The sequence below is a fragment of the Vitis riparia genome, chromosome 5 (genome assembly GCF_004353265.1).
Source record: "Vitis riparia cultivar Riparia Gloire de Montpellier isolate 1030 chromosome 5, EGFV_Vit.rip_1.0, whole genome shotgun sequence".
Lineage (NCBI taxonomy): Eukaryota > Viridiplantae > Streptophyta > Magnoliopsida > Vitales > Vitaceae > Vitis > Vitis riparia.
This window is the reverse complement of record NC_048435.1, coordinates 14706358-14726801: the sequence shown is the minus strand read 5'-3', so window position 1 is coordinate 14726801 and position 20444 is coordinate 14706358. Positions and strand designations below refer to the sequence as shown.

General features: G+C 35.8%; 1 protein-coding gene across 1 annotated transcript in view; it reads right to left on the bottom strand.

The window, feature by feature from the left end:
• LOC117914286 (DNA repair protein RAD50) overlaps positions 1-20444 on the bottom strand; it is a 97110-nt gene that overhangs the window by 16895 nt on the left and 59771 nt on the right. Inside the window, exons 13-16 of the mRNA XM_034829548.1 lie at positions 16979-17106; positions 2556-2670; positions 2332-2461; positions 2006-2215 (exon numbers count right to left, since the gene is read on the bottom strand). Coding sequence (XP_034685439.1) covers positions 2006-2215; positions 2332-2461; positions 2556-2670; positions 16979-17106 — 583 coding nt within the window. The remainder of the gene's footprint in view (positions 1-2005; positions 2216-2331; positions 2462-2555; positions 2671-16978; positions 17107-20444) is intronic.

Sequence of the window (20444 nt, the reverse complement as noted above, 5' to 3'; positions counted from 1 at the left end):
GTCTCACCTAAACACAAAACAATGGAGTCTCAATATTGAAATGAGGTGAGGTGTAAGCCTCAACTTAAACAAACAAATAAATAAATAAATAACAAATAAATTGTCAAAAAGTATAAAAAAAATAATAAAATCAAATGAAAATTGAATAAAAAAATCACATGAAAATTGAATAATAAGAAAGCCATAGAATTCATAATAACAAAATTAATCATATGTCATTGTAAATAGTTTCTAATTTAATTCCCCTTTTTCTTCTAAAATCAAACTCTTTCTCATGCTTCATCAGTTCAACACTACCAACAGTAGGATCCTTCAAAGAAAAATAATCATATTCAATTGTTCTTATCCTCCCCATTAATGTCAATGTCTACCCATTCTTCTTCTTCATCCATCAATTGCAAGGGTTTTTACTTATCTATCAATGGTAAGATGATTCTATATGAGTTTAGCCACTAGAGAACCAACAATTTCCCTATTTCATCTATTCAATCTTCCTTTTCCCCTCCATTTTAAAGGGTTAATTGGAAGTCAATTAAGCCCATATTTTGTAAAAGATTTAACCCAAGCTTAGACCCAAGAAAAAACTTATAAAATTTATACTAGAAGCCCACAAAAGCATAGAATCATTAAAACTCATTGAATACTAAGGCTTAAGCTTTTTATAAAATATTACACCAAAAGCCCACAAAAGTCCCAAACCCATTAAAACCCTTTGAATCTTTAATGCTAATTTAGAAAGTGTTGCTTTGAGGGAAGCCTCAATAGCCTTTTAACTATTTTACTCTAACATCTTTTCATAGCAATTAGTCTTATTTATAAACTTCAGAAAAAAATGAAAACTTAATGAAACCATGAAAAGAAAAGTGTAACCTATATAATAACTTATTAGGACCCTCAATTCTTTCATAAAACTTTCAAATCTTCTAAATAATGGAAGTAAAAAGACAACAGAAAATTTCTTTTTAGAATTTAAGAATTTATAAAACTTCTTATAACAAGAGGTAATAAGAGTCTCTACTAATGAAGTCTTTTTGAATTAAAAAAAGAACTCAAACAGAAAGACACTTCTAGAAAATAGAAAGTTTAGAAATAAAAAATAAGGAGAAGTTTCTAATAGAATAACTTCCCACATTCACTCAAATATCAACTATTTACCAATCATGACTCTGAAGAACCTAAAAATAGGTAAAATGTTCTCTTTCTTCATTATAAAGAAGGATAAGAAATCCTTAACAAGAATAATAATAATAGCAGCAGCACTAGTAGTAGCAGTAATAGAAATACTAATAAGAACATAACTCAAGAGGGGAGTGGGTGGGTGTGGTAAAAATGGACCAAACCAAAGCATAAGCAAAACAGGCTACATAGGTAAAGAAAGTAATGAAAATGTTCCAAGCCCAAAAGATAGAACCTAACTCAAGGGAGGTAAAAAATCCCACAAAATAGATGCTAATTTTCTAGCTTCTTGTTAGGCTAAACCATCTGCAATATGATTTTCTAACAATGGAGCGTAAGAAAAATAGCAACCTAAGTCACTAGCACTAGAAATAGTTGCAATTTGAGCAAACACAATTTGATGGGAAATAAATATTAAAAAAGTTCATTAAAATGCTAATTACGATATTGCTTGACTGGAAATAAATATTTAAAAAGTTTATTTTTAAAAAATATTTATTAAAAAGTTTTCCAAGTGATGAAATTCTATGCATCCAGTATTACATGGAATGTTAACCATTCATGTCATCATCAAGCCTCGCATAATAGTAGATGATAGGTTCTACCACAAGTTTAAGTATGAGAAATGAAATAGAAGCCACCTGCATTTCAGTAACAGCTATACAGCCAGCAAGGGACAATTACTTAATTTTAATTATAATCAAGAGAAAATAAATATGGTGAATAAGAAACTAACTAACAGCTTCAGTATAAAAGGTCTACTGTCTACTGCAATGAATGGCAAAAACCAAGATTTTCGAAAGCAAAATGTACTAGAAGTGATAATTACATCATCAAGGGCCTGAGATTTCTGATCCAATTCTTCAGTGAGCTCATTTAAATTTTTCTCTGCAAGAGGGATTGTTTCTTTGCCAATTTTGACATATTCTTCATATACCATACGAAGTTTATCCAACTGCAGGAATAGTGACTCGGCACTGGATGACTCAACAGCCAACACTTTCATATGCTCTGCCGAACTTGCAGCCTTCACTCTTTGCTGTGATGTACAAGACATATTAACCATTCTAGTGATAAATACAGGAAGCAAGGAAATACCTAACATTTGAGAATACCATTAGAAGATGAAACAAATAGATCAGGTAAAATGCCTACCTTTTTAACAAACTCATCTTCCTCTTCAGCAGAGAAAGGACGCTCACAGCAAGGGCAAACATGATGAGCACGGGCAACTCTTTCAAAAGGATCAAACATTTGCCTCATGCCATCTGCAATGTTATATTTGCTGCATCCAAAGCAAAGAAAATAGCATCTTTAAGCTATAAAATATTTACCATATATATGCTTAAAAGTTGTCAATGAGTAAGAAACCAGGAAACCTTTTCTGGACATCTCTTTTCTCCTTCGCCCAATCAAAGGCCTTCATATAAGATTCGATACTAAAAGACTGCTGATCCAATGACTGAAGTTTAGATTCAATAAATCTCTTCCTTGCTGTGTCATTAAAAGAAGTCAAAATGAAACCTAATGGAGTGAAAAAATTTTGCAACTAAGGGGAGAAAAGAAGTCAAAATGAGACCTAATGAAGTGAAAAAAATTTGCAACTAAGGGGAGTACAAACCATATATATAATTAGGATAGGACTCTTAAAAGCAGTGACTTGATGTAACATTTTAATTTCATTACATATGACATCAATTTCACTTTACCATCCAACTTTTGCATTATGATATAATTGAGCATTCTAGTTTGATCACTTGTATTATATATGACTTGAGTGCATTAGAAGTTGCATGGAAAATTCAAGTTGTGGGTTCCTTACAAGTTGATGAGATAGTTTATGGTTGGTCCATAGATTAAAACAATCCATTAGAAACCATAGTGCTCTACCTCTTAATTGGTGTCACTGGGATGAGTTGCACATTCAACAAGACCTTATGAAGAGCCAAGATTAATGGTTATCGGGTTGTCATGACTTCTCCAAGCTAGTATATTGTGTGGGTTCTCAACCTTGAAAGAATATTGCATTAGTATTGAAGTCATAGTTTGGTTTAACCAATAGGTAAGATCCGAAAGTGATCGCACATTCACTATGGATTAGGTGACTAGTGATTTCAGTAGGTAATAATATATATTTTGAATAGAGGCACCATGTTGTCTCATGGGTTTGAGACAATATGTCTCCTTGAGTGATCCTAAGGATTCATGATCATGCAGCCTAATTTGACATATGTCCTTTGTGGACAAGAGGATGTCAATTGATCATGATATAAGAGGACCTAAGACTCAAGGATTAAGAAGTAATTTTGAAAGTTTAATAGTTACTGCCTTGTTAGATTACGAACATCAATTCATGAGGAACTTGCAAGCAATGGATAGTAGGTGACAAACCTGAGTTTTGTATCTTAATCCAATATCATAAGATACAAGAGTGTAATTAACTCTCTTTAGTAAAATGTTGAACCAACTTCAAAATATGATTTTGAGGGAGCCATCATTTTCCTCTGAGTCATAGTAGTCCACGCTCAAGCATACACTCTTTGGTGACATTCATTTTGAGAGAGTTTTAGTACTTAAGTATCAGCGTACATAAGGGTATTTTTGTATAAGCATAAGGTTGCACAGGGACTTATAGTTAAATAGCTTATGGATTTTCTTTTTGCGCTATTTAAATAATTAGAACTCTTTGGGCTAATTAATTATATAAGACCCATTGGGCTAGATTAAGTGACTCGGGCCATGGGATGAGTCATAGTCACTTAAGCCCAATTACAAGCAAATATAAACCCTTTTTAAGGTTTAGGGTTAGACTAATGGATTTTCTTCCCCTATTGGAGAGAAACCCTAGCCACCATTTCCTCTACAAAAAAACTCACACTTCTCCATTGGTAAGATCCAAGAGAGAGACATCAAATGGAAGACTGCGAGGTCTTTGAGAGCATCATGTACAATTGAAAAAAGGATTTGAGAACATCCAAATCCAAAGGTATAATTCCTAGAAACACCCTATAAAAGTTTTTAAAGCTTTTTTTTATTCCATTATGAGTAGGATCTAGATAAATAGAGACTATGGCTTAGATTGATTTTTCGATCGAACGTATATATATATATATATAGGGGTGTGTGTATATGTGTATATGTACTATATGTGTATATGTCGAAATGTTAGGAGTTAGTTGGAGCTGAAAGTTAGGATTTTTTCTAGTTTTTTTTCTGTTTAATAAAATTCGAATTTTAAATTTGAATTATTTAAGATAGGGAAGTTTGTTTCCATATTTTTAGGAGTTAATTGTTCTGTTTTGTTAGCTAATGTATTTGAGAGATTTATGGAAGATCTCAACTCTTGCTAAGTCTATTTATTTGATGTAATTAGTTTCAATTTTCAATTTCAATTTCAAAAAAAAAAAAAAATCTTTCTTTTTCAAAATTTTCATGGTATTAGAGCTTTGGTGTAATCAAAGTTCTTGATGGTGAAAACTGCCATGGCCTAAGCTAGCAAAGGCTCGGTGACTATAGGTGAGGCAATAAAGAGCATTCAAAATGACTCTACTACATTATCTAATGAAGCAGAACATTTTTCTGTCACAAATGGTGAAGCTTGTAATTGACGAAAAGGGGAAGCTTGGTCACTTGACTGGTGAGGTGAAAACAGCATAAAACAACGATCCACACCTGAAGAATTGGAGATCTTAAAACTCCATGGTGATAGCATGCTCATCAACTTGATGGAGTTGGGTATTGGAAAGTCGTTTTTGTTCATTCCAACAACAAAAAAAGTGTGGGATGTTGTTCGTGACACTTATTGGGATCTGGAGAATTCATTTCAAATATTTGAATTGAAGACTAAGCTATAGCAGTCCAGACAAGGAGATAGAGAAGTTACTATGTACTATAATGAGATGGTAACTTTGTGGCAAGAGTTGGATCAATGTATAAACAGTAATAGGATTCTCCCACTAATAGTATGTGATACATGACGAGGAAGGAAGATGACAAGGTGTATCTATTTCTAGCAGGTCTTAACAGAGAATTAGATGAAGTGCGGGGCCAAATTCTAGGACAAAAACCTCTCCCAAGTCTTTGAGAAGTATTCTGAGAGATCAGGAGAGAAGAGTCTCGCCGAAGAGTCATGCTACAAAGGCACAAACCAAAGACCAACCTTGAAATTGAGAGTTTAGATCTCATAACAAGAGGACGAGGTGGATGTAAATAAGAGAAACTTCAAGCGAGAAAAAAACCATAGTGTGATCATTGTAAGAAGCCATGGCATACACGTGAGACATGCTGGAAGCTACATGGGAAGCCTCCGAATTGGAAAAAGAAGAATGGGAGAGATGGTCGTGTGTTCCAAGTCTCAAATGAAGATCAACCAAGTTTTTTCAGATAAGCTTCCATTCACAAAGCAGCAAATAGGCAACCTGTGTAAATTGCTCCAATCCTTGAATCCCACTGTAAATCCCTCTTCCTCATGTTCTTTAGCCCAGAAAAGTAACTACCTTACCATTTCCCTCTATAGTGTCAAACCCAATTCTAATTGTCCATGGATTATAGACTCAGGAGCAACTGACCATATAATCGGATCTTCTAAAATATTTTCCGCGTGTAGACCTTACGTAGGGAACCAAAAATAAAAATAGTAGATGGATCTCTCTCGGCCATAGCTAGGAAAGGCTTAGTTGTCATTTCTCCTTCCATTACTCTGCATAATGTCTTTTATGTTCCTAACTTGTTATGTAATCCTTTGTCCATTAGTAAAATAACTCATGATCTAAAATGTTAGGCTCATTTTTTCCATTCTTCTTATGTGTTTCAGTTGAAGAATAGGGTTTCACGGGAATAATTTTCTTTCATTGAGATTATTCTTTTATAGAGTTTACAGCATATACAAATCCTTCAAATTAGGAAACTAAATCACTGATTAAAAGGAAAGAATAACTCCTAACAATTACTTTCCTAAAAATACAAAGATTGAGAACTAATAAATAACTCATAATAATTACTTTCTAAAAATACAAAGATTGACAACTAATAAATAATTTACAACTTTACAAAGTTATTTCTTTCCATATCAGTTTCGGTTTTCCAACACTCCCCCTCAAGCTGGTTTAAAGATATCTTCCATAGACAGCTTGCCAACTAGAAAATCGAATTGCCTCTTGTGTAGTCCTTTGGTGAAGACATCAGCCACTTATTCCTCAGTAGGGATATAGGTCATACAGACCAATCCGTTGTCTATCTTCTCTTTAATGAAATGCTTGTCCACTTCCACATGTTTGGTGCGGTCATGGAGAACCGGATTGTGAGCTACTGAAATTGTTGCCTTGTTGTCACAATACAACTTCATAGGAGATGAACTTGTCATCTTTAACTCTTCCAGTAATCTTCTTATCCACATAATCTCACAAATACCATGAGCTACAGCTCTAAACTCAGCCTCAGCACTACTTCTAGCAACCACGTTCTGTTTTTTACTTCGCCACGTAACTAAGTTGCCACCTACAAATGAACAGTACCCAGAGGTGGACCTTCGATCCACTATGCTTCCAGCCCAGTCTGCATCGGTGTAAGTTTCAATTTGTAGGTGTCCTCGTGACTTGAACAGAAGACCTCTACCTGGTGTCCCCTTTAGATACCTTAGAATCCTGTAAACAACTTCAAAATGCTTTGGTCCAAGCGCATGCATAAATTGACTAACCATACTCACTGAGAATGCTATGTCAGGGCGCGTATGGGATAGGTAAATCAATCTCCCAACAAGTCTCTAATAACGATCCCGGTCCTTCACATTCTTAGCTTTTGTAGGTTGCAGTTTTACATTCAGCTCTATAGGTGTTTCAACAGGCTTACATCCTAACATACTTGTATAATCAATGACGATCAAGAACATACTTCCATTGATTTACAAAGATACCTTCTTTGGACCTAGCAAACTCCATCCCAAGAAAGTATTTTAATGCCCCTAGGTCCTTAATCTCAAATTCCTCAGCAAGTTTCCCCTTCAGCTTCTCTAGTTCATTGCAATCATCCCCAGTTAACACAATATCGTCAACATACACAATTAAGATGGCTACTTTACCTTCATTTGAATGTTTGTAAAACATCGTGTGATCAGCTTGACTTTGAGTATATCCATAATGCTTTATTACTTTGTCAAAGATCTCAAACCAAGCTCTAGGTGACTGCTTAAGTCTGTATAAGGACTTCTTCAATTTGCACACTTTCCCTACTCCAAAACTTTCTTCAAAACCTGGTGGAGGACTCATGAACACTTCCTCCTCTAGGTCTCCATTAAGAAAGGTATTTTTAACATCCAATCGGTGTAAGGGCCAATTGGAATTTACTGCAAAGGAAAACAAAACTCTAATCAAGTTTATTTTAGCTACGGGGGCGAAAGTCTCTTGGTAGTCTATCCCATAGGTTTGAGTAAAACCCTTTGCCACAAGTTTGGCTTTGTATCTCTCAACACTTCCATCTGCTTTACTCTTTATTGTAAACACTCATTTGCATGCTACAACTTTTTTTTCCCTTGGTAAATCTAAAACCTCCCAAGTGCCATTCTTTTTTAAGGTATTCATTTTCTCAAACACTGCCAATTTCCAACTCGGTTCATCTAGTGCTTCTTGAATATTTCTAGGTACCACAAGTTTTGAAATATTTGTAGTGCATGGTCTATAGTTGTCAGAAAGGTTACTATAGGAGATATATTTGGCAATGGGATGTGTTGGCAGATCGGAGGGTTGGCCGCGTCCATCAACTCTCCTTGTGTTCGTCGTGGGTGCTTGGGTGAATGCATTATAAGGCTAGGGTATGCGCCTTTCCTAATAGCAATTGCTTTTAGGAGAGTTGGTAACACCTGAGGTCCTACAAGTGGTATCACAGCCGAGGTCACAGGTTCGAACCCCAGGGGTGTCGCTGGGGGGGAGATTGTTGGCAGATCGGAGGGTTGGCCGCGTCCATCAACTCCCCTTGTGTTCGTCGTGGGCACTTGGGTGAATGCACTATAAGGTTAGGGTATGCGTCTTTCCTAACAGCAATTGGTTTTAGGAGAGTTGATAGCGTCTGAGGTCCTATTGGATGTTTAGTGTAGGCTCGAGTTCCCTTTCTAAGAGCAATAGGGAGATCAAGGTCAAGGTCCTGTGCAGGAACAATTGGGGCTAATCCTAAATCGGGTTCAGGTGCAGATATTTAGGGACTTGGACCAAAGTGTGATGGTAAACTTAAATCAGTAACAGAAGAAGAAGAAGCATGTATATGAGTAGAAATAGAAGGGGGGTTACCTGAGACATTTAGAGAGCCATTGCCCAGGGCTTTCGGTTGACCATGCGCTGGGATGATCGACTGGTCTTTACTTATTCCAAAGACTTTTTTCCTTGAATAAACCACATACTCAAGATTGTTTTTATTTTTTTTCATTCGTAGTATTTCTTCTTCTGACAGACCAATTTCAAATTCGGATTTAGTAGGCTTAATTTCTTTATTTTCTTTTTCAAGAGAGATATCAAGAATTACACTAGGCAAAGGTTCAACAATTTCCCAAAAATTTGGTTCCACTAATTTCTATCCTTGAAGTAAATATTTGGTAAAATATGGGACATTTTCCATAAAGGAAACATCCATAGTTGTGTAAAAACGTTTTGTAAGGGGATTAAAACATTTGTAACCCTTTTTATTAGGAGTATATCCTACAAAAACACATTTTTCTACTCTTGGGTCTAACTTAGATCTTGACTTTTTTGGAATGTGTACATATGCAGTGCAACCAAATATTTTCAAGGGTAATTCAGAATTAATTCGATCTGGAAATACCTTTTTCAAGCACTCCAAAGGAGTGGTATACTGCAAAATTTTTGTAGGCATCCTGTTGATTAGATATGAAGCAGTTAGTATGGCATCCCCCCATAAATATTTTGGAATATTCATGTAAAACATCATAGTCCGTGCTACTTCTAACAAGTGTTTATTTTTACGTTCAGCTATTCCATTCTGTTTAGGGGTATCAGAACACGAGGATTGATGTAAAATTCCTTTCTCGTTTGAAAAAGTTTCCAAAACTTTATTAAAGTACTCAATCCCATTATCAGATCTCAAAATATTGATTTTTGTTTGAAATTGGTTTTCAATCATTCTGTAAAATTCTTTAAAAATCCTTTCGACTTCAGATTTTTCCCTCATTAAATATACCCAGCAAAGACGTGTATGGTCGTCTATAAAGGTCACAAACCATTTTTTTTCCTGAAATTGTGGTTACTTTTGAAGGTCCCCAAACATCACTGTAAAAAAGATAAAATGGTTTTGATGCATAGTAGGGTTTTGGAATGTAAGTTTTTCGTTGGCTCTTTGCCAATAAACAACTTTCACATTGAAATGATAAAGGATCAACCTTTTGAAATAACACTGAAAATAAATGTTTTAAATAAGAGAATCTAGGATGGCCTAATTTGCAATGCCAAATCGTTATTTGATCATGAACAAAAAGAGAAATAATACTACTTAGTCCTTGAGCAATTTTATTACTAGGTAAATTATCCTCGAAATAATAGAGACCATTGATCATCCTAGCACTGCCAATCGTCTTCCCCGAGCTCTGGTCCTGAAAAATACGATGGGATTCATAGAAGATAACACAATAATTAGAATCTCTAGATAATTTGCTAACAAACAAGAGATTACAAGTAAGTTTAGGAACATGGAGAACAGATTTAAGATCTATTCCCTCAGAGATTTTTATTAGACCTTTTCCTGCAATAGGTGAGAAATTACCATCAGCTATTTCCAGGACATGGTGAATAGGATTCAAACATGTTTGAGGAATTGGTCATGTGGTCGGATGCTCCAGAATCGATTATCCATGGAGTAGATTTAAAACGACAAGATAGAGCATATAATTCATTACCTGTGTGTGCCAAAGAAACACTAGAAGTATCAGATGTCAAGTTGGATTTCAGCAGTGCAAGAAGATGCTCCATTTGCTCAGTGGTGAAGGGGCTGGTCTCAGCCTCATTAGTAGTAGGAATAATGGCTTGGCCTGGTTTGTCACCTGTTTTTCCTTTCCAATTTGCAGGTTTCCCATGGATTTTCCAACAATTCTCACGAGTATGGCGAGGTTTGTTGCAAAAATCACACCAAACCCGTGGTCTTTCATCTGATTTGTGCTGAAACGTAGCAGCTTTATTATAGCCTCCACCCGTGGTAACGGTTGAACCTTCAATAGCAACTCTGGGTCCCTTCTTGCCCAGCATCACATTCCTCCGACTCTCTTCTCTTCTAACTTTTGAAAAAACTTCACCAATTGAAGGCATGGGTTGTCTTCCAATGATTCTCCCCCTTACCTTATCAAACTCAACATTAAGGCCAGCCAAAAACTTGAAGATCCGATTGTCTTCCATGGTCTTCTTATGATGAAGTCCATCCTCGACAGATTTCCACTCATAGGTGTTGAAGAGGTCAAGGTCTTGCCAGATCCGCTTCAAGGAGTTGAAGTACTTTGTGACGTTGTCCTCCTCTTGTCGTATCTCACCAAGTTTGAGGGTTAATTCAAAGATCTGTGATTGATTCCCTAAATCAGAATACATCTGATTTACATTCTCCCAAAGCTCTTGTGTTGTTAGATAGCACATGTAATTAGAGCTAATGTCTTCTTCCATAGAATTCACAAGCTATGTCATCACCATGGAATTCTCAGCATCCCATATAGCATAGTTCGGATCATCCACTGCAGGAGCCTTCTTTTCACCCATCAAGTAGCCCATCTTTCCACATCCTCTGATGTACATCCGAACTGATTGAGACCATCTCAAAAAGTTGTCACCATTCAAGCGAATCGTGGTGATTTGGATAGAGTGAGATTTCGAGGTGGTAGGACTGATTTTTGAAGAATCGGTGATGATGGGATTGTTCAGAGAAGGTTGAGGAACAGTAGTGGACTCGTTTGAAATATCCGACATGGTTTCAAAAAACAGGGATTGAAAGAAAGGAAGAAGGAGGATTTCGGCAAGCAAATTGCTAGCTCTAATACCAAGTTGAAGAATAGGGTTTCACGAGAATAATTTTCTTTCATTGAGATTATTCTTTTATAGAGTTTACAGCATATACAAATCCTTCAAATTAGGAAACTAAATCACTGATTAAGAGAAAAGAATAACTCCTAACAATTACTTTCCTAAAAATACAAAGATTGACAACTAATAAATAATTTACATCTTTACAAAGTTATTTCTTTCCATATCAGTTTCGGTTTTCCAACAGTTTCAGGACTTGGACTCGGGGAAGACAATTGGCAATACTAAGAAAAGTGGACTCTATTTCTTTGAAGATGGATTTGAATCGAAGGGACAAACTCATAGCACTTGTTTCAAATCTCTTTTTGTTGCTCATAAGAATAAGATTATGTCATGACATTTTAGGCTAGGACATCCAAACTTTCAGTATCTAAAGTACTTGTTTCTGAATCTATTCCAAAATAAAAAGCCATCTTCATTTTAATGTGAAATTTGTGAATTGGAAAAACACCACCGTTCTCCATTTCCTCTACAACCATATAAACCCTCTAAAACTTTTTCTATAATTCATAGCGATGTTTGGGGCCCATATATGATTACTACTTTTTCAAGAAAAAAACGATTCATTACATTCATTGATGATCACACAAGGATAACATGGGTGTTTTTGTTAAGAGAAAAATCCAATGCAAAACAAGTTTTCAAAAAAAACATTCAATATGATACAAATACAATTCTAAGAAAATATTCAAGTGTTTAGAAGTGACAATGGAAAGGAATACTTTAATAAAATATTAGGGAAATTTTTTGAAGAAAAAAGGAATTGTCCTTCAAAGTTCTTGCAATGACACTCTACAACAAAATGGAGTAGCTGAAAGAAAAAATCGACATCTTCTTGAAATTGATAGAGCCATGCTTTTTTCAACTAAGACACCTAAATATTTATGGGGTGAAGTCGTTCTTACAGCTGCATTTTTTATTAATCGGATGCCAACAAGAGGTTTTATATATATATATATATATATATATATATATATATGGGAATGCCAACAAGAGTTTTGCATTTTCAAAAAACCCCTGGATGTTTTCAAAAAATTGTTTTCCTACATCACGTCTTGTCACTAATATTTCACTCAAAAATTTTAGATGCACTGCATTTGTCCATATTCATAGCCACAATTGTGGGAAACTTGATCCTAAAGTCAGGAAATGTGTCTTTGTTGACTATTCACCACACAAAAAGGATATAAGTGTTTTGACCCTGTTTCAAGAAAATTGTTTGTCTATGGATGTGACTTTCTTTTAGACAACCTCATCTTTTGATAATAATCATCTACAAGGGGGGAGTGAGAATGAAGATTCTTGCATTGGGGATGCTTTCCAAATAGAGCCAAAACCACCAATTTCAGTTGAATTTACCCTTGATCACCCTATTCCTTCAGCTCTAGAAAATTGATACACTACAGCCATAGATCAACACCTAAACCAAGACACTACAGCCACAGATCAGCACCTGAGCCGAGACACTTCAGCCACAAATCAGGACCCAAACACTACAGCCACAAATCAAGACTCGAATAGTTTAGGAGATGAAATTAATGGAACCAATCCTTCAATGCCGTTACATAAGCATGAAAAAACGAAGATGAGAGAAAAAACAAGTAAAACAGAACATGAGCTTCATGTGTATATAAGGAAGAGACATCTTCACAGAAAAGAAGATTCAACTTTGCAATAACTCCATGAGTCCAACCCATGCACAAATCAAAGCTCTACTAGTTCCTTAGATGAGTCATGAGGCAAACTTTCTTTGGTGTCAAGCCCTTCTAAGTCCTAGTTTGAGTCAATAAAAAATTTAAATGTTCCTATTGCTTGTCGTAAAGGTGTCAAAACTTGCACAAAGCATCCGATGTCTTACTTCATATCTTATGAATGTTGTCCCCCTCATTTTATGCCTTTACCACCCAACTCTCTTGTGTAGAAATTCCAAAAAATGTGCAGGATGCTCTAAGAGTGCCGGAATGGAAGGAAGCTATTCTTGAAGAAATGAGGGCTCTTGAAAGGAATGAGACTTGGGAAGTAGTTGATCTGCCCAAAAGGAAGAAAACAGTTGGCTGCAAATGGGTTTTTACAATCAAGGACAATGCAGATGGCACCTTGGAAAGATACAAAGCTTGACTAGTGGTAAAAAGGTTTACCCAAACCTATGGTGTGGTTACTCTAAGACTTTTGCACCAGTTGCCAAGTTGAATATAATACGATCACTCCTATCAATTGCAATAATCTTAGATTGGACACTCTTAACAATTGGACGTTAAGAATGAATACCTAAACAGAGATTTGGAAGAAAAGGTGTACATGGACTCTCCTCTAGGATTTGATCGAAACTACAGTTCAAAGGTGTGCAAACTAAGAAAGTCTTTATACAGCCTTAAACAATCACCAAGGGCCTGGTTTGATAAATTTACTCAATCAGTTAAGAAGCAAGACTACACAAGGACATACAGATCACACCTTATTTGTAAAGTTTTCATCAGGAGGTAAAATTGTAGTCTTAATTGTTTATATGGATGATATCATTCTCACTGAAAGATGATTTAACAGAGATGGATAAGTTGAAAAGGAGCTTCGCTACTAAGTTCAAAATTAAGGATCTAGGTTCCTTAAAGTACTTCTTACACATAGAGATTGCAAGATCAAAAAGAGGGATTGTGGTTTCACAAAGGAAGTATATCCTTGATCTCTTAAAAGAAATTGGTACGAGTGATTCCAAACCATCAAAGACACCTATGGAACCAAACCTGAGGCTTGGAGATAGTGACAAAAAAGTTCCAGTTGATACAGCAAGATACCAGAGGTTAGTTGGTAATTTAATCTACTCGGCTAGATATAGCTTTTGCAGTGAGTGTAGTGAGTCAATTCATGCACTCTCCATATGAACAGAACCTTGAAGTCGTCTATTGAATCTTGAGATACCTTAAGAGCACACCAGGAAAGGAACTATTTTGCCGAAAGAATAAACAACATGGTGTTGAAACCTATACTAATGCTGACTAGGCTAGTTCAGTTACTGATAGGAGGTCCACCTCGGGTTACTGCACATTTGTTTGAGATAATTTGGTTACATGGAGGAGTAAGAAACAAAGCGTAATGGCTAGAAGTAGTACTAAGGTAGAATTCAGAGCTGTCACATGGAATTTGTGAGAAGTTGTGGCTAAAGCATGTCCTAGAAGAGTTAAGGCAGCCAAGTCAAGGAGCAATGAAGTTATATTGTGATAATAAAGCAGAATTCAGCATTGCACATAACCCAATTCAACATGATAGGGCTAACCACATGGAGATTGATAGACACTTTATCAAGGAGAAATTGGAAACTGGTGTTATATGCATGCCATTAGTTCCAAATACTCAACAATAGTTGATATCCTTACAAAAGGATTCATCAGGCCGAACTTTGAATTTCTAACAAGCAAGTTGAGCATGATAGACATCCATGCACCAACTTGAGGGGGAGTGTTGAAATGTTAGGAGTTAGCAAGAGCTGAAAGATAGGATTTTTTCTAGTTTTTTTTTTTTTTTTTTTTTAATAAAATTTGAATTTTAAATTTGAATTGTTTAAGATAGGGAAGTTTGCTTGTTTCCGTATTTTTAAGAGTTAGTTGTTCTGTTTTGTTCGCTAATGTAGTTGAGAGAATTATGGCAATTCTCAACTCTTGTTAAGTCTATTTATTTGATGTAATCAGTTTCAATTTTCAATTCAAAAAAGAAAAGCAAGAAAAAAATCTTTCCCTTTCAAAATTTTCGGTATATATACACATACACATCTTGTGTGTGTGCGTGTGTGTGCTTGATTTGGTGTTTCCAATAGATGTTGATTTCTAGAGGCCTAATGAATAAGAAACCAACCTAAATTTAAACAAGAATTGAAAATTTCACCCAAGGCATGGACACTCAAACAATTGTGACTATTTTTCAAGCCAAGATAATTGGTTTAGGCACTATAGTATTGGTTTTGGCATATTTCTTGACTCATCTTTGTAGACGCCTTATTTTGTCCTCAATAGCACAATGCACACTTATTCATGCACATTTTCCATTTTGCATTGGATCCTTGGGCTATTAGTGTTTTTTTTTTTTTTTTCAGGTTGTTTATCATATTTTAGTTAGTTTTAGAGTCCAATAAACATATCATAACGGTTTTTAAAGCAAAAAAAATAAAGCGAGTCATTTAGGTGCATTTTAGGAGAGGTATCAAAATTTTGATACTGGCTTCCTTGGTATCAAAATTTTGATACCATATCTTCGGTATATTGTAGGCTTGTATTGAAATTCCGATACCTAATTTTCTTGCCATTTTGCAGCAAATTCTGATATGACTTCAATACCTCATAAGGTGGCACCGACATTTCAGTTTCGCTTGAACAATTCATATTTTTGGCTTTTCAGATATCAAGATCCACTTTTAGCCATGCGTCATGCTCTAAGAACACCTCTTCAGCTCTACTTGTGATGGAAGCAAGGACTGAGCAGCAATTTGAGGAGTTTTTTATGGAAGTGATAAGGTGTTGGAGATCCATTCTTACACAGGGAGACCTATGCATTTGAGGAGGGTAGGTTTTGATGTAAAAGTGGGGAAACTCTACCAGTTTGGAGAGAGAAGGAGAATGAAATTGTTCATCAAGATCTAAAGCCTCCCACTATTGCAATTCATCATTAGTTTCAGTATATTTCTCCACTTAGGTTGTATATCTTTTCGGTTTCGAGTGTTTGCATATTTGTGGCTTGCAGCTCCGTTCTTACTAAGTTATTGTATCAATATGTACATATGAACATTAGGGTTGTTATGCATGAGATACCCATTTCTTGGTGTACCTGGATTTCCAATAAAATTTTGCTATGAAAATCATGTCCTCGAGTTCAGGTATTCGATTCCCCAGGCTTTTTATTGATTGCTCTATTAGTTTGTCCTCAAAACTTTGCATTCATTGTTTCAAGTTTAAAGCTTTATCGAAATTTGATACTATAGGAACTTTATCAAGTTCAATATCAGTTTTGATTCGATGCTAGATCCAAGGTGTTTCAAGAAATTATCGATTTCCATGATGCATGAATCTTGTATCACATTCGGATTGACACTGAGTTTGTGTCCATAGTCAGTTATCGGCTTAACTATCTCTATCCATATATTGATCATTAGATTCAAAGTCCAAGGGTAATTGTTATTATTTAGAGCTCAATATTAAATTATAACATGGATTACCACTTCTAATTAGATTAAAATCATATATGCTAATGCTTGATTCTGAAATTAATTTTCCATTATGTTTTCTGCCTGTAAGAAGACAAGTTCTATAATAGTTTTACCATTAAAATACGTTCCTAATAAAATTATGCTCAATATTTTCATTGATAAATTAACGTTGCACAGAAATGCATAATCAACCAAAATAACGATAAAATTAATACTACAGACAAAATACTATTTATCAATGTAAAATCAGAATAAAATCCTTGTTAAGATCACGGTTTTATTTAAAATTAGCGAGGGCATGATTTTACTTGTAATATTTTTTTGATCAGAGATTTTACTTGTAATATAAAGGAGGCAAAAACATTTAAACTAATCAAGGATAACAAAAAGGGAATACCTATACTAATTTTGTGTTACTAACTAAATATTGCATTTCTTCAGATTCCTCAATAAAACACTGGCAGTAGAAGCAGAATCAGAGTATTTTTAAACAAGAAGACAAACTATAATCTAGACAAATACCATGAGTAGAGCAATGAAACAAGATTCTTACAGTCCATATCCTTGTTAAGTTTGGAAAGGTTATTGTTAACTTCTTCTACTTTCATCTGCAGCATATTCACCTCCTTCTCAGCTTCACGGGACTTTGAGTTCAAGTCATCAAACTCAATTCCAAGAGCCCTATGAAGAAACAGTACATCAAATATTACAGAAATTTACAATGCAACCTGAAAAAAATGTGGATCAAAAGAAAGTTTTAACACCCATTAAGCTTGCAGAACATCCATGAATTATGACATTCAAGTTAATGAAAAACCTGAAAATCCATGCAAAGAACTCAAAACCAATTCAATGTATATCACGAAAAGAAATAAAAATAAAAATCCATCAACAATTAATGGAGCAAAAGAAAAAAAAAACAATGAGGAGGCGGCCTTTGAGAAGCAAGCCTTAGTTGCCATGTCAGCAGCATCAATTGCCACATCAACAGCCATATCAGCTGCTACAATGACCACATTAGCAGCAACCAGTGCTAGATCAATCAATTTGTGTGGTATTTCAGCTTATGTTACAGTCAGATCTTATTCCCTTTTATGTAGTTTTAGGAGTTCTTTGAGCAATGAAAGTTGAGTTTTATTTGGATTAGGTTCAAAGTCCAATTAGGAGAATTTGAGGTTTTTCTGGATTGGGTTAATTAATTAATTAATTAAGACCCAATTGGCTAAGATTAAGTGATCCAAGCATAAGTTGGGCCAAAGTCACTTAAGGCCACAAGAGACTGAGAGAGGCTATATAAACCCCCTTAGAGTTTAGGATTAGCTAATTCATTCCATCCTTCTAGAGAGAGAGAGCCCTAGCCTCCATCTCTCTCCCTCTCAAGTGTGTAGCCACTCTACACATGTGCTCAAAGACAAAGCACATCAGGTGGAAGATCCATAGGTTTTTGAGATCCCTACATAAATTGGAATAGGATTTAGGAACGTCCAAATCCAAAGGTATGAATTTTAACACCTAGATCTAATTTGTATTGCTTCCTTTGTGTTTAGGTCTAGTAGCCTTAGGATCTAGAGAGCATGCACCCAATGATGCTGGTGTTTCCAACATAGCAGTCACCCACCCTAATCATAAAGAAGAAAAAGGCTAAATTTGAGAGATTTATAACATGCTAAATCTAGCAAGAAAATTTAGTCTCCATTGGCTTATTATCTGAGTCAAGATTTATCGCAACCTTCACATGCGATTCATGGAAATTGAGAAAAGGGGCGTCATGGTAATAAGCCCATTTGAAGAAAGAAGGCAATTTTTACTTGCTTTGAGATCTAACAATTACATGAAATAGGGGGTGGACATGAGAATATGGCTTGCCCACTTATGCACATGAATGAGAAGGAGATGAAGTTTTTGGCATCAACAAGGCTAAAATTCATAAACATGGATCTCATGGTGGACTATGTTGTCAAGAAACAATGAACGATCAGTTTTATGCAGACTAGAAGGACTCTAAATCGGAACAGTTGGAACAAGTTCATGTTGATGCACAAGGACTAACACAAGCACCTTCTTGTGGTGGCTCTCATCACTTCATTATGTTCACTACTGATGTTACTAGAAAATTATGGGTGTCATTTATGCAATTGATGTTTTCAAGAAATAATAGACTTGGTTGAAAATAAGACAACTTTGAAATTAAGGTTCCTCAAATCTAATAATAGGACAATTACTACAATAATGCATTGTAAGAATACTGCATCAAGAGACAAAAAACAATTTCTAGGAAGTCAGACCAGTTAATTTATAGGCATCAAACCAAACTAGCATTATGGAATGCATGGACTATTCCTTACCATGCCAAGGGTGTGAGAATTAATGTTGGCTTACCTAAACAATTTTAGGCTAACAAGTACCAAAACTTATATTTTCAATAAAAGGCTTTCAAATAGAAGAAGGAAAAAGAAGTTTATCAAGTCTTTGGTGTTTGAAGGAGTGGTTGGATACCTAACAGGGTATATCAAAGGAGATTTTGAGCTCTTTTAGGAGGCTTCACAACCAATCAAATAAGGATCCTTGGAGGGTAGAAGGTTTGGATTGGACCCCAATTCTTGAGAGTGCTAGGTGATTAGAACATGCTTTTACAAATAAGGAAATTCAAGGTGCAATGTTTCTAATGGATAAAGAGAAGGATCTAAGTCCAAATGGGTTTACATTAGCCTTTTATCAAGAAAGTTAGGGCACAATTAAGGACAACTTGTTGAAGGTTTGTCCGAAATTCTACAATAGTGGGATGATTAAAAATAGCACAAATATCACTTTCATTGCACTTGTACCTAAGAAATCTTAGTCATCTAAAGTCTCTAATTTTAGACCCGTTAGTTTGGTTACTAGTCTTTACAAGATCACAACCAAAGTGTTATCCCATTGCATTTGTGGGGTTCTACATAAGACCATTTATTTGTCCTGATGTACTTTTGTTAAGGTAGACAAATCCTTGATGCAATCCTAGTGATGAATGAAGTGGTAGATGAAAGATGACACTCATGTGAATTAGTTTGAGAAGGCTTATGATCATGTGGATTGAAGTTTCTTAGATCATACTCTTGAAAGGAAGGGTTTTAGTTCAAGTTGGAGGCTATGCACTATCACAAGCATGAACTTTTCCCACAAGTTTTTTGCGTCCATGTGGCACTAAAAAGCCCTCAAAGGCAGCCTACTCAAACCCACACAAGGTTGTAATCAAGAAATTCACAAAAATCACACGAGATTTATAGGGCTCAATCCCCAACTTGACATAGCTAGCAAGACTCCCACATTCTCTCATGCTATCACATTCATGATCCTTCGAAAGGCACTCCAACCCTCCTTTTATAGTTGTGGCACCAACCACTCCTATTTTGACTTGGAATCAACAATCCTAACCTCACCCAAACTCTTATTCATAGGTTGTGGTACCAGCCACTCTAATTTGGACTAGGGACAAGCAATCCTAGTCCTACTCAAACTACAATTACAATAAGAATCCAAACACCTACTCAAACTCAAATTCCAATTACACTTTGAATCCAAATGTGAGATTTCACGTCTTCAACACATTCTTCATCCATTTACTCCTCATGTTGTCGCTTGCATCAATCCATGTACCAGCCCTTCATGTCCCTGGTTCGTGGTGCATCACGCCTTCCTTGGGCTTGCCCCCAATGCCAAGACGTCTCTCCTTTGTTTTGTCTCAAGTCTACCCACTCTTGTGCCTTGAGTCGGACCACTCATGCACTTGAATTGGCCCATACATCTGATCAGTTTGTTGTAGCATCTTTAGGAAGCATGTTGCATGCATTGCCATGCAGCTTGTGTGCATGCCAAGCCCTTTCTTGGCTTGCACCCCTTGCAACATGTCTTGGTGCCAATCCTTCCCTTGGTTCATGGCCCTTTCTTGTTGTTTGAGCATGACAACCATGCTCTTGTGCACTCCATCTTATTGCTGCTACAGCACTGTGCCATGCCCAAGCCCTATTTTAAGTGCAGCA